The following is a 14,659-nucleotide window of genomic DNA, read 5'->3' on the forward strand; positions in this document are numbered from 1 at the left end:
TCAAACTTGGAAACTAGTATTTTGTGGCTGAGTTTGGGATACTTAGAATGAAAGTAAGCTCAGAAAATCACAAAGGTGTTATGGCAGTTGTTGGTTTTCATGGATTCCACAGCCTCGTTGCTTGTAAGAATAATAATAATAATAATAATTACTATTATACTTCTCACAGTAAACCCATGGTCTTTACTACATGCTATGAACAGCTAATAATCTCCATGGTTGGAATTGGAACCTCATTCTTCTGGCTTCCAAGTTTGTTCCTGTAACCACTGCACTTCATTTTTCTATATTTCATTCCTAGCAGGATTCCTTGTTGAAAGATTGCTTAATGCATTTCTAAATTAAAATTTTTGCCAGATGCGGTGGCTTATGCCTGTAATCCCAGAAATTTGGGAGGCCAAGGCGGGCAGATCACTTGAGGCCAGAAGTTCAAGACCAGCCTGGCCAACATGGTGGACCATTGTCTCTACTAAAACAAATACGAAAATAAATAAATAAGCAAATAAAAATCAGCCTGGCATGGTGGCGCACACTTGTAGTTCCAGCTACTTGGGAGATTGAAGCACAAGAATCAGTTGAACCTGGGAGGCGGAGGTTGCAGTGAGCCAAGATCACATCACTGCACTCCAGCCTGGGCAACAGAGCAAGACTGTCTCAAAAAAAAAAAAAAAAAAAAAAAAAAAAAAAAAAAAAAAAAAATTAATTCTGAAAACTTTAATGATAATATAAATAAAGTAAAATTAATTCCTGGATAGTGGTTTCCTTGACTTGATTTAATGATCAGTGCCAGAATTGGGTCTTATCTTATTAATCATGGGAACTTAGAGTCTCTCTGAACATTATGTAATCCTTGAGATGAAAATATAAGGCAGGAATGCCAGTTTTACAAATTTGGAAATAGAAATGCAAATGAGTAAAATGACCTTTCTTAAAATCACTACTCAGCTAGTTACTTAAAGAACTAAAAATGTTATCTTATATAATTACTTTTTTCTGAATTATTTTCTGTGTTGGTGCACTTTTATTTGCATTTGTTTGTGACTGGCAATTAGGCATGGATAAAGGATGCCATGTTCAGGAACAGTACAATTTAGTGGAAAGAATACTGGCCCAGAAATTGTCATCCCCATTATACCTCTAACTGCTGGTGTTTTGGGGTGAACATGGAAATGTTCCGTGGCTTTTTTTGCTCATTTTAAAAAAGGAAGTAGTAATTGTTGCTGCTGTCAAGTCTCCAGGGCTTTGTGAGAACAAAATGGAACATGAGTTCAAAAGGAAAAAATATATTATTATACAATTTTGCAGGATAAAAGTTGTATAGTATATGTGCAGCATTATAGAATATATGTGTGTGTGTGTGTGTGTTTGTATTTATTAAGCTTATATATGCTGCCCCTGCTGTGCTACTGACTTAGTGTTTCTGTGGTCCATCCTTTCATCCTCCTCTCATTCCTGTGACTCCTGTGATTTACTCAGGCACGCCTATGATTTTAGGTAACACAATCTGGTGACTTCTAAATCTATACTGCCAACTTTAACCTCTTTCATATCAAATTCTGAAGTGCTAGCCTTCTACTGGACATGTCCACATGTATGTTACATGGCGTTTTAAAATCACTATTTCTAAAACTGAAATCCCATTTGGGTACCATCAGGCTTCTACTGCATTTCCTTTCATTACGTCTCTGCAGCTGGAAACATTGCAGTCAGTTGGATTCCTTTTCCTCCTTTCTTTTACCTTTTGTATGTGATTTATTAGTGACCAAGTTCTTTAGATTCTACTTTCTACATATATCCTGAATCCTACCCCTCCTGTTTACTCTGATGCCACTTACAGAGTTTAGGCCCTCATCAAGTCCTTCCTGGACTTGGACATAATGAATTCTTGAAAACATGTTTTTAAGGGGAACAATACATTTAAGTATCTTAGGGTGAGCTAAGGGTTGGAAGCAGAAGGTGTTCTGTGGACAGAGAACCGAAAATTATGATACAATCATGACTTACACTTCCTCTATGTACTCTCTCTGTCACATTCAGGAAATCTTAAAAATCTTCATCTGTGTCCTGGGCTTCTGGGCTGGAGCACCAGGTGAGGAGACCATCCAGAGGCTATGGTAAATCAAGTTGGGTTTTCTCTCTCCCATGGGTGTTCCACACTGCCCCTTACTCCGTTATAGGTGGGAGGCTTATGGAAGCCCATTTTTAAACAATTGTGCAACTTGTTGAACTTGGTTAGTCAGGATGAAAAAAAAGAATATTATTGTTCTTATCCCTATAGCATAAGCAGAATGGGGCTTCTGCTGACTTTGTTCATGCTGGAGGGTCCCTCCTTCTTGCAAGCCATCCCATCCCCATAGAGGTAGCAAAACAGTAAGACAAAGGGCTGGGAGGAGAGGTTGAATAGGATAAGTGGTCTTGTCCTGAACTGTGACCCTGCATGAGTGAATGAGCTTCAAGTCTAAGCTGGATGGAGGCCTCATAGCACCCCATCTACCACCCTGGTGGGGTGGAGGATGGTTCTGCTGTGCGGGTCTCCTTAAGCACTTCATTAAGCACCCCAATACAAATTATCCATCTACCTCAGAGTTCCCTTGGACCTTCCCTCATCAACATGCCTGACAAGCAGTGCAAACACTATTAGCTCAGTATCACCATTACTAGTCAGTCAAAGCCAAAGAAAATCAATTTGATTTGGGAAAGGTAGTTTAGAGATGTCAAAATATGATATTTAAATATGTGAAATCTAACCTGTATAAGTTAATAATTACCAAATTGACAGACTTGTCAAGCTGTCTCTGTTTCCAGTTTTTTTCTTTCTTGAAGCAACCCTTCCACATGGCCACTAGAGAAATTTTTTTTTCAAAATGCAGATTGATCAATTTTTTTGATGTTTTCCCTTCACCTACAGTTTCCTTCACCATGTTTTCAACCATAGTGACGTACATTTTTACTAATATTCAAATGTGATTCATTCTTCCAGGTTCTTCATTCTTTTACCTTAAAGCCAATCTTTACTTGTCATTTCATCTGAAAACACAACAAAATTAAAAAATAAGTGAACAAAATATAGCCTCTCAGCTCTGTTTACAAATCTAACTCCAAAAGCAATAGTGAATAATATAGACATTTAATAAAGTTCTTCTGTGCATACAAAACAACACAACAGCCTAAGAATCTTCTTTGAGCATCTTATCTCTAAAGTTCCGTCTTGTAAGGCAGCTGCCACACATTTCCAAATTCCTTTTCTCTTACTGTAAGAGCTCTATCTCTTTGGGCCACATCCTTGAACCTCTCTGCGGGTCTGAGCATCATTTCTGTATTCACTGTAATCCTTTCTCCATTTCTGTCATTTGCATCCCCATCTATCATCCTGTTCAGCAAGACAAAGGATGCTGCTGAAGTTCTACCTGCCTGAAAAGAGGAGAAGCATAATAAATATTTATAATTTAATTTCAGTTTGCTTTTAGCTATTAAATTAAAATGAAGTAATGTCGTTTGTGAATGATTCACTTCTGTGTAAATTAGAATGAATTAAAAGTTAACACTAGATGAAATCATTCTCAATTAGATTTTGCATGCTTCCTTGAGGAAACAAAACATTTTGGAGCTAAGAGGAATGTTGTGGAATCTCCTCCACAGCCTGTCTTATCCGTAATAGAGCCTGGGGAGAAACTATTGCACTGATTATGGCAAACGTTTCAGATTACTGTTATGTTTTTGAGTTATGAAAGTTGATTGGGAATGTTGAAGTTTCTTTTTTGCAACAAGATAGTTTCTTTTTTCTAAAACTTTGAACAACTATCCCAAGTCTGACTTCATTACCTTGGATTAGGTACCTGTTCCTGAACCTATTACTGTGCACAGGGATAGGTGATGCCCTGATTGGTCAGGTCTGTGTCACATGACCAATTGTAACAGAGAGGACGTCAAGGGTTGAGAGTGGGGAGGGATCATTTCTCAGTGGTAAATAGGGAGGCTTTTTTGTTTGTTTGTTTGGTTTTGTTTTAAACCAGGAGAGTAAATTGATAATGGTGATGGAAACAGCAGGTGTCCCATTAAGTTGGCCTGCGAGGTCCTGCCTCATCCAGTTTCCCAGCCCCATCCAGCAATGTCTGCTGTTCATTCGTTGCACTATGTGATGCCCTTTCATATCTCTGCTTTTTCACAAGCTTTTCCTATGTCTGGTATGCTTTTTCCTCTTTTCTCTACCTGGTAAACTCCTGATCAAATGGCATCTACTTTTTGAGCCTTCCCTTCAGATTCTGTTGGCTACTTTCCCCCCTGACCCATTAACACTTTGTACCTACCTCTCTGAGAGCATTTTTTTCCTTGTATCATATTAGGTGTCCCTTCTATTATATGAGTGTCTCAAGGTCTGCATGTTCTCCATGACTGTATATTCTCGGTAATGGACTCAGACCAGGTGATTACATTAGCATCATGTAAAATTGTGGGCCTAGAAAGGCAGAAAATTTTGGATTAATTTTATAATCTCTGTTTCATCAAGGTTGTGATTCCCAAGTTTCTGCTGCATTGCTTCCCTGGGAATGTTTGAAAGTGTGTGGGAGTACTTTGAGTTGTTGCAAAGTTTAGGGATTGGGTGCCACTGACATTTGTTGGGTAAGGACCCAGAGGTGCTAAATGTTTTACAGTGCATAGGACAATCCTGCACAAAGAAGGATTGTCCTCTCTAAATGCCAGTTCTTCCATTGAAAACTACTTATCTAGACTGAAGCATAGGAAAGAGGAGAGTAATCACAATATAAACTGCATGTCTACCTCTCATCAATCTTCTTTGCATACACTATGAATAGGAGAGCCTATGCTCAGCTAGCAGATTGCTTGAATGATAGGTTTTTACTAAGTGCATTTCTATCCTTATCTGTTTTCCCATATAATCTGAGTCCGGAGGTTGGAATACAAGGCTAAAACATGCAGAAGTTCAGGGTAAAAGTTTCTCCTCTCTTAAGTAAACTTTCCTTGACTAAGCTTTCTCTAAGCCTGGGGAAGAAATGGGAATTAAGTTCTATGTATTCTTTTTTTTCAATATCTGTGGTGAGATAATTTGATCTTAATGCCTCTTCCACTGCACAGAAGGCTGAGAGTGACTAATTTCAATGATCATTTAAAAATCTATTTATAGCAAACCTTCTGGCTGAAGAAACCAATGTGGAGGGTGGCACATAGATTTAAATCCAGTTTTCTGTCATGAGGAGTCATGACTAGAAGCTAACTAGTTCTAGTGTGGTCGTTTAGGTCCTATTCTAGGAAGCACATCTTTTTGTTCATTGTTGGCACTGATGTTGCTGTGCTATCTAGAATATAGGAATTGTGTAAAGAGAAAACTTGGGAGTGTACATCCTCAAATAAGGTTTTTTGATTCTTTGCTTCAAAGGTGACATTTTTGAAAACAGATTCCTGAAACACAAGTTCAGTAATTCATGTGTGATTTTATTGTCCTATGTTATTATATGTAGCATAAAGTCTTGTTGAAAAAGAATTTACCAAGAGTCTGAAACTCAGTATTTATCAGCTGCTACTGATAAACTTGATAAAGTTTTTTGAAAGATGTTACATGTAAAAGATACTTCATAAAATCAAATTCTAGTCTATTCTTAGTATATGTTTGTTTCTTTTTTAGATACTCCCAGAAGCATAAAAGCATCCACTGCTACAGCTGAACAGTTTTTTCAGAAGCTGAGAAATAAACATGAATTTACTATTTTGGTGACCCTAAAACAGACCCACTTAAATTCAGGAGTTATTCTCTCAGTTCACCACTTGGATCACAGGTAAATGTGGCTGCTGTAGTTTCCTGTGTTTTCATTGCATGTGGTTAAATGAACATATTAAAGAGAAGGAAACAAAAGCTTTCTTCTCTGGTATATCTCCTTATGATTTGGGAGGCTGAGGTGGGCAAATCACGAGGTCAGGAGTTCAAGACCAGCCTGACCAATATGGCGAAACCCTGTCTCTACTAAAAAATACAAAAATTAGCTGGGCGTGGTAGCACACACCTGTAGTCCCAGCTACTCGGGTGGCTGAGGCAAGATAATTGATTGAACCCAGGAGGCGGAGGTTGCAGTGAGCCAAGATCATGCCATAGCACTCCAGCCTGGGTAACAGAGCGAGACTCCGTCTCAACAACAACAAAAAGATTGGCTTAAGGTAGAATGGTTTTGTTATGTTATACAAAAATCACAAACACAGGTAATTGAAAGTAATTGCCTAAAAGCAGAAGGAGGTGCTGCTTTTCAGGTTAGTAAGAAGTTGCTATTCCTAAAACAAATTTATTAATTACTGAATTCCTCAAGACATATCTTTCTCAATTTTAAAGCCAAACATACTTCTTAATGTGTGAATAGTTATCCACAAAAATATTATATTATATTTCTTTGCAAAATTGCCTGGGTTTAGAGTTTAATAGTCATATAATTTTAATCACTGACAGATAACTTCCTTTTTTACCTCATAGTTTGCAGCAGTTACAGCTGTATTCTTGGACATGCACTGTATAAAAATGCTGTCTACTATCTTCCAGCTTTTCTTATATGTGAGACATGATTAGGAGCTCTAGATGTGGGGAAGGGAGGAAGAAGAAGAAAGTCATTCATGATACGTGACATATACATAAATTACTATGAAATAATACCAAATAGTTTAAGATGATTCCTTCTGGAAAGAATAACCACAGTTCTGGGAATGGAAGTCCACCACTTACTATCTGTGGACATTGGGGAAGTCACATAAGATCTGTATCTCAATTTCCTCATCTGTAAATTGAGGATAATAGTACCTGCTTCATAAGTTGTTGTGAAGATTAAAGAGTTTATACATATAAAGTGCTTTACCTATATAAAAACTTTAATGATCCTGTCCAAGCATGGGTATAAATCTCTTTATTTGGTTTCTCTTATCACAGATGAGGCAGTCTGGGACTTTGCACATCTTTTTTTTTTTTTTTTTTTTTGAGGCAGAGTCTCGCTCTGTAGCCCGGACTGGAGTGCAGTGGCCAGATCTCAGCTCACTGCAAGCTCCGCCTCCCGGGTTTTTACGCCATTCTCCTGCCTCAGCCTCCCGAGTAGCTGGGACTACAGGCGCCCGCCACCTCGCCCGGCTAGTTTTTGTATTTTTAGTAGAGAAGGGGTTTCACCGTGTTAGCCAGGATGGTCTCGATCTCCTGACCTTGTGATCCGCCCGTCTCGGCCTCCCAAAGTGCTGGGATTACAGGCGTGAGCCACCGCGCCCGGCCTGCACATCTTTACTAAATACTAAAGAGCAAACATAAGAAAATCTATGTGGAGAACAAAATATAGCAAGACTGACTTAGTGAGGAAAGTTCCTAGGGACATACTATCCAACTTGCTCTTGCAGCTTGAAGGCCCATTTAATTACATCTTTAGCTCCAAAGGATAATTTCCCAGGCCCTTCGCTTGGGTTTCTTTCCCCCCAGGTTCTGGCCTGTTTTTGAGGGGAGGGTGCCATCCTAACACTCACCTGGTAACTGGCTTACAACTTTCAGGGAAGAGCAAGAAAGGGAGCAGTCCCATCTTGAAGGGTTCACTGGGGCTATTCCCTTCAGTCTGTTTTTGGTTGTACGGACAGGCCTTGTCTTCATGTGGTTGAGATCCAGTGAGCTCCTTGATTATAGCCGTGTGTCTCTGCCCGTGTCCATTGAGCTTTCAGGCAACAAGAGTCACATGTAATAAAGGAAGATTGTTCATTTGCAGAACAACCTGTTGTATTTCTGATTACCTCTACATGCTAGGAAAATTTTCCCTTAATTTTGCACATTAGATTTTTCTTCCCTGTGACTTTCTCCCACTCCCCTGTTTGTAGAGACATAGAACTCACCCAGCCTTCTTCCGGATGACATCCCTTACATAGATGGTGGCCACTGCTGCCTGCTTTCTTACTGCTCCTGTCGCTGGGCTAACTGATGCTGGGGCCTCCATCTGCTCCTCCTGAGGCTTGTTGGGCAGCATTTCAATGGGTCTATTTCCCTCAACTATGAGTCCTGTTTGTATTGGTTCCCAGGGTCGAACACCTTAACTGTACACATTCTGACCAGCACAGACTTCTTGCAATCTGCAAACTTTTCCACCTAATATTTCTTAAAATAGTTTGATTTTTTTTAAGCACCTTAAACATTTTAAAGATATGGGCAACTGAAATACCTGACCTTCATCAGGTGGTTTGCTGTCAGGCAAATCCTTTCTTACTCTTCCTGTGAGGTAGATTTATTAAAGTTATAGGCAGGGTTTTAAATGGATTTATTTCAATTGAAAATAGTATTTATTTTTTCAGATTATTATAGAAATATGTTTTCATTGTAGAAAACATTTGGAAAACTGACAGTTAGAAAGAAATAGGAAAACTGATACAATCATATTACCAAAAGGTGAATGTTGAAGTTCTGTCATATTTCAGTTGAGTCCTTTTGTCTGTGTGCATTGATATGTCGTATTTTGTTTAATCAACCCTTACTTTTGGATATTCAACTCATTTACTTTGTAAATTTTAATAAATAATAATATGATGAATATTTCTTATACATAAGTATTTGTGCTCAGCTGTTAGGTTTTCTAGTTATACCTTTAAAATTAATATTATTTTCAAAATTTATTGTTTTACTTATTCATTCTATAGTTGTATCATTTGTCAATGTCATGGCATGTATCTATGAAATTATAAATTATGTAGATATTATCTAGATATATTATTATTTAACAAATATCATATTTGAGATACAGTATATCTTTCCATCATGAGGAAAATAACTTAGATTTGTAAGGCACTTTCATTTGCTAAGTAAGCTAACAGTTATTAAATGCTTACCGTGTGCCAGGCACTGTGCTCCATGCATTACACGGGATTAGTTCATTTATCAGCAGTATTCAACAGTGGTTAAGAGTGTAGACCTGGAGATGGACAGCGTACATTCCAATCATAGCTCTACCACTCATTGGTTTTGGGACCTTGTAAAAATTACTTAATTGTTCTGTACCTCAAGTGTCCCCCTCTGCAAATCCATATAGAGTGCTTGAAAATACTAGTTATAAAAATTCACAAACCTCCCATAATCATACAAGATCAGCACTCTTATTTTCATTTCAAAGATAAGAAAAACAAGCCTTAGAGATAATTTCTTAAAGGTTCGATGGGAATCAATGGGAGTAGTCTTTTCCCTCAGTGTGATTTTAGAGTCCACCTGCTGAACCTCTGTGCCATCCCGTCTCTCCGTGTCTTTGGGAGATCATTAAACTAGATTCTTTATTGCCTTTCTTTCCAGCATCATTTAGCTAGTTACTGACAGAGCCAGAACCCAAACCCACTTCCTATTATTGAGTCTTTTTACTAATGCACTGTGCTATTGCCTTCTATCATCTCAACAGACCTTCTGTTATGGCTTGTACTGGAATTTTTCCTGTTCTTATTTCTGAAGCTATCTTTCTTTAGTTATCCTGCTTTTCCTCACTCATCTATTTAGTTTCATCATTGCCTGAACATTTATTTCATTATTTTCTGCTTTCTTTCACAAAAATTTTAAGGAGGCTTATAGAAATGTCTACAGGACAAGATAAAATGAAACATATACAAATCAGAGCAAACAAGAAGATAAAACACTAGTTAAGTAATCAGGATAATTCAACCATTCTTGGCACTGAAACCAGACACATATTTCTCATATGGCCTTTTGTGGTCAAGGTAGTAAGTGTCCTTAGAGAACAAGTTCAGGGGACTCTATGTTAGCTGGTCCCTTCAGAAGAAGCAGATCTACAATGATGCTGATAATCTAGGTATGAAGGTCTTTGAAGCAACACTGCCCCCTTTGGAGACACTCTCTTGGTAATATGCAAGACAGTCATATACAACCAAGTTTTCCTGCTGAATATGCAGGAGCCTTTTATATGGAGGCCTGGTAAGTAGATTGTGTCCTTCAGGCCACATTGCATGTAAATTGCTTTTCTCAATATAACTCAGTCACTCCCAACTGACAGTGATTAGGTGCAGGTCTGGTTCTTCAATGGGTGCATTCTGGTTCACCATAGTAAGAACTCTTCTACATGCCCTGCTGAAGGATGGTCATTTTTCTAGTTTTTTTGGGGGGCAAGGTGGGGTGGCAGTGGCATTGTGATGCTTCCTCTGAGCACATGTTCTTGCCTGCCTGGGAGAAAGCACAAGATCAAGAGCTTGAGCAAGAGCAAGAGCTTGAGCTATCCCTTTATGAATTTAGACTCTGTGAGTTAGACCACAAAGTCTCTGCTAGAGAATAAACATGAAATGAACATTAGTATTATTATTAGAGGTGATGTGAGACTGGCTGTCTCTTCCTTATGTCAGTTCCTGACTCCAGTCTTATCTCCATTTGGGCTATTTGCAGTGAATGCCTAGCTTATTGGGAAGCCTACTCTGAAGCCTAATTAAAGAGGGAGAAGGTAGGAAGTGATGGAGACTGTGGGAATGGAAGCTCCAGCACTGGTGGTGATGGAGTAAAGCGATAGGAGTATAAATACTAGCCAGGCACAGTGACCAGTCTGCTCAGCATCTATGTGTCACCCTTTTTCTTTTTCTCTGCTTGTTCAAATCCTGCTCGTACTTCAGAACTCCGCTCATATCTCCAGGAAGCTTTCACTTACCTTCCCAGTTTACATTAATTTCTTCCTATATCAGTTTCCAATGTATTTAAAAAACTTGTACCAGTTTTTTTTTTTTTTTTTGCATTCTAACATATAACGTCTTTTTTTTTTTTTTTTTTCTCATTCTCCCTCAAATTTATTGTATATGCCATGTAAAACATCAGTAAAATAATTTTATGATTAAGAAGAAAAACAAGGCAGGGCAAAGTATTCCTATAGCTTTACTATACATAACCAGAAATCTACAGGAGTTATTGTGGGAAACATATGCATTGCAAAATTACTTGCAGAGTTGAAGAGAGATTCTTCAGTCATGTCTCCACCCTGGCAAGGAAGCCTAAAGTCTCAGGTGACTCTTTATTAAGTATTAAACAAATATTTGTGTAATCTCTCGTAATAGCTATTTGGTAGTCTTTTTTTTTTTTATTATTATACTTTAAGTTCTAGGGTACATGTGCATAACGTGCAGGTTTGTTACATATGTATACTTATGCCATGTTGGTGTGCTGCACCCATCAACTCGTCAGCACCCATCAATTCATCATTTATATCATGTATAACTCCCCAATGCAATCCCTCCCTCCTCCCCCCTCCCCCCTCCCCATGATAGGCCCCAGTGCGTGATGTTCCCTTTCCTGAGTCCAAGTGATCTCATTGTTCAGTTCCCACCTATGAGTGAGAACATGCGGTGTTTGGTTTTCTGTTCTTGTGATAGTTTGCTGAGAATGATGGTTTCCAGCTGCATCCATGTCCCTACAAAGGACGCAAACTCATCCTTTTTTATGGCTGCATAGTATTCCATGGTGTATATGTGCCACATTTTCTTAATCCAGTCTGTCACAGATGGACATTTGGGTTGATTCCAAGTCTTTGCTATTGTGAATAGTGCCGCAATAAACATATGTGTACATGTGTCTTTGTAGTAGAATAGTTTATAATCCTTTGGGTATATACCCAGTAGTGGGATGGCTGGGTCATATGGTACATCTAGTTCTAGATCCTTGAGGAATTGCCATACTGTTTTCCATAATGGTTGAACTAGTTTACAATCCCACCAACAGTGTAAAAGTGTTCCTATTTCTCCACATCCTCTCCAACACCTGTTGTTTCCTGACTTCTTAATGATTGCCATTCTAACTGGTGTGAGATGGTATCTCATTGTGGTTTTGATTTGCATTTCTCTGATGGCGAGTGATGATGAGCATTTTTTCATGTGTCTGTTGGCTGTATGAATATCTTCTTTTGAGAAATGTCTGTTCATATCCTTTCCCCACTTTTTGATGGGGTTGTTTGTTTTTTTCTCGTATATTTGTTTGAGTTCTTTGTAGATTCTGGATATTAGCCCTTTGTCAGATGAGTAGGTTGCAAAAATTTTCTCCCATTCTGTAGGTTGCCTGTTCACTCTGATGGTAGTTTCTTTTGCTGTGCAAAAGCTCTTTAATTTAATTAGATCCCATTTGTCAATTTTTGCTTTTGCTGCCGTTGCTTTTGGTGTTTTAGACATGAAGTCCTTGCCCATGCCTATGTCCTGAATGGTACTACCTAGATTTTCTTCTAGGGTTTTTATGGTATTAGGTCTAACATTTAAATCTCTAATCCATCTTGAATTAATCTTCGTATAAGGGGTAAGGAAAGGATCCAGTTTCAGCTTTCTACTTATGGCTAGCCAATTTTCCCAGCACCATTTATTAAATAGGGAATCCTTTCCCCATTTCTTGTTTCTCTCAGGTTTGTCAAAGATCAGATGGCTGTAGATGTGCAGTATTATTTCTGAGGACTCTGTTCTGTTCCATTGGTCTATAGCTCTGTTTTGGTACCAGTACCATGCTGTTTTGGTTACTGTAGCCTTGTAGTATAGTTTGAAGTCAGGTAGCGTGACGCCTCCAGCTTTGTCCTTTTGACTTAGGATTGTCTTGGCAATGCGGGCTCTTTTTTGGTTCCATATGAACTTGAAAGCAGTTTTTTCCAATTCTGTGAAGAAACTCATTGGTAGCTTGATGGGGATGGCATTGAATCTATAAATAACCTTGGGCAGTATGGCCATTTTCACGATATTGATTCTTCCTATCAATGAGCATGGTATGTTCTTCCATTTGTTTGTGTCCTCTTTGATTTCACTGAGCAGTGGTTTGTAGTTCTCCTTGAAGAGGTCCTTTACATCCCTTGTAAGCTGGATTCCTAGGTATTTTATTCTCTTTGAAGCAATTGTGAATGGAAGTTCATTCCTGATTTGGCTCTCTGCTTGTCTGTTACTGGTGTATAAGAATGCTTGTGATTTTTGCACATTAATTTTGTATCCTGAGACTTTGCTGAAGTTGCTTATCAGCTTAAGGAGATTTTGGGCTGAGACGATGGGGTTTTCTAAATATACAATCATGTCATCTGCAAACAGGGACAATTTGACTTCTTCTTTTCCTAACTGGATACCCTTGATTTCTTTCTCTTGCCTGATTGCCCTAGCCAGAACTTCCAACACTATGTTGAATAGGAGTGGTGAGAGAGGGCATCCCTGTCTTGTGCCAGTTTTCAAAGGGAATTTTTCCAGTTTTTGCCCATTCAGTATGATATTAGCTGTGGGTTTGTCATAAATAGCTCTTATTATTTTGAGGTACGTTCCATCAATACCGAATTTCTTGAGCGTTTTTAGCATGAAGGGCTGTTGAATTTTGTCAAAAGCCTTTTCTGCATCTATTGAGACAATCATGTGGTTCTTGTCTTTGGTTCTGTTTATATGCTGGATTACGTTTATTGATTTGCGAATGTTGAACCAGCCTTGCATCCCAGGGATGAAGCCCACTTGATCATGGTGGATAAGCTTTTTGATGTGCTGCTGAATCCGGTTTGCCAGTATTTTATTGAGAATTTTTGCATCAATGTTCATCAGGGATATTGGTCTAAAATTCTCTTTTTTTGTTGTGTCTCTGCCAGGCTTTGGTATCAGGATGATGTTGGCCTCATAAAATGAGTTAGGGAGGATTCCCTCTTTTTCTATTGATTGGAATAGTTTCAGAAGGAATGGTACCAGCTCCTCCTTGTACCTCTGGTAGAATTCAGCTGTGAATCCATCTGGTCCTGGACTTTTTTTGGTGGGTAGGCTATTAATTGTTGCCTCAATTTCAGAGCCTACTATTGGTCTATTCAGGGATTCAACTTCTTCCTTGTTTAGCCTTGGGAGAGTGTAAGTGTCCAGGAAATTATCCATTTCTTCTAGATTTTCTAGTTGATTTGCGTAGAGGCGTTTATAGTATTCTCTGATGGTAGTTTGTATTTCTGTGGGGTCAGTGGTGATATCCCCTTTATCATTTTTTATAGCATCTATTTGATTCCTCTCTCTTTTCTTCTTTATTAGTCTTGCTAGCGGTCTGTCAATTTTGTTGATCTTTTCAAAAAACCAACTCCTGGATTCATTGATTTTTTTGGAGGGTTTTTTGTGTCTCTATCTCCTTCAGTTCGGCTCTGATCTTAGTTATTTCTTGCCTTCTGCTAGCTTTTGAATGTGTTTGCTCTTGCCTCTCTAGTTCTTTTCATTGTGATGTTAGAGTGTCAATTTTAGATCTTTCCTGCTTTCTCTTGTGGGCATTTAGTGCTATAAATTTCCCTCTACACACTGCTTTAAATGTGTCCCAGAGATTCTGGTATGTTGTATCTTTGTTCTCATTGGTTTCAAAGAACATCTTTATTTCCGCTTTCATTTCGTTATGTACCCAGTAGTCATTCAGGAGCAGGTTGTTCAGTTTCCATGTAGTTGAGTGGTTTTGATTGAGTTTCTTAGTCCTGAGTTCTAGTTTGATTGCACTGTGGTCTGAGAGACAGTTTGTTATAATTTCTGTTCTTTTACATTTGCTGAGGAGTGCTTTACTTCCAATTATGTGGTCAATTTTGGAATAAGTGCGATGTGGTGCTGAGAAGAATGTATATTCTGTTGATTTGGGGTGGAGAGTTCTATAGATGTCTATTAGGTCCGCTTGGTGCAGAGATGGGTTCAATTCCTGGATATCCTTGTTAACTTTCTGTCTCGT

The 14,659-nt window shown here is 38.6% G+C and overlaps 1 protein-coding gene across 4 annotated transcripts in view; it reads left to right on the forward strand.

Annotated features, from left to right (window-relative positions):
- The window catches only part of NELL2 (neural EGFL like 2), a 388,158-nt gene that overhangs the window by 56,794 nt on the left and 316,705 nt on the right, over nucleotides 1–14,659 (forward strand). For all 4 annotated transcript variants that reach the window (XM_030939199.1, XM_030939200.1, XM_030939202.1 and 1 more), the window contains one exon: nucleotides 5,642–5,792. In XM_030939199.1, coding sequence (XP_030795059.1) covers nucleotides 5,642–5,792 — 151 coding nt within the window. The remainder of the gene's footprint in view (nucleotides 1–5,641; nucleotides 5,793–14,659) is intronic.

The sequence above is a fragment of the Rhinopithecus roxellana genome, chromosome 10, assembly GCF_007565055.1.
Source record: "Rhinopithecus roxellana isolate Shanxi Qingling chromosome 10, ASM756505v1, whole genome shotgun sequence".
Lineage (NCBI taxonomy): Eukaryota > Metazoa > Chordata > Mammalia > Primates > Cercopithecidae > Rhinopithecus > Rhinopithecus roxellana.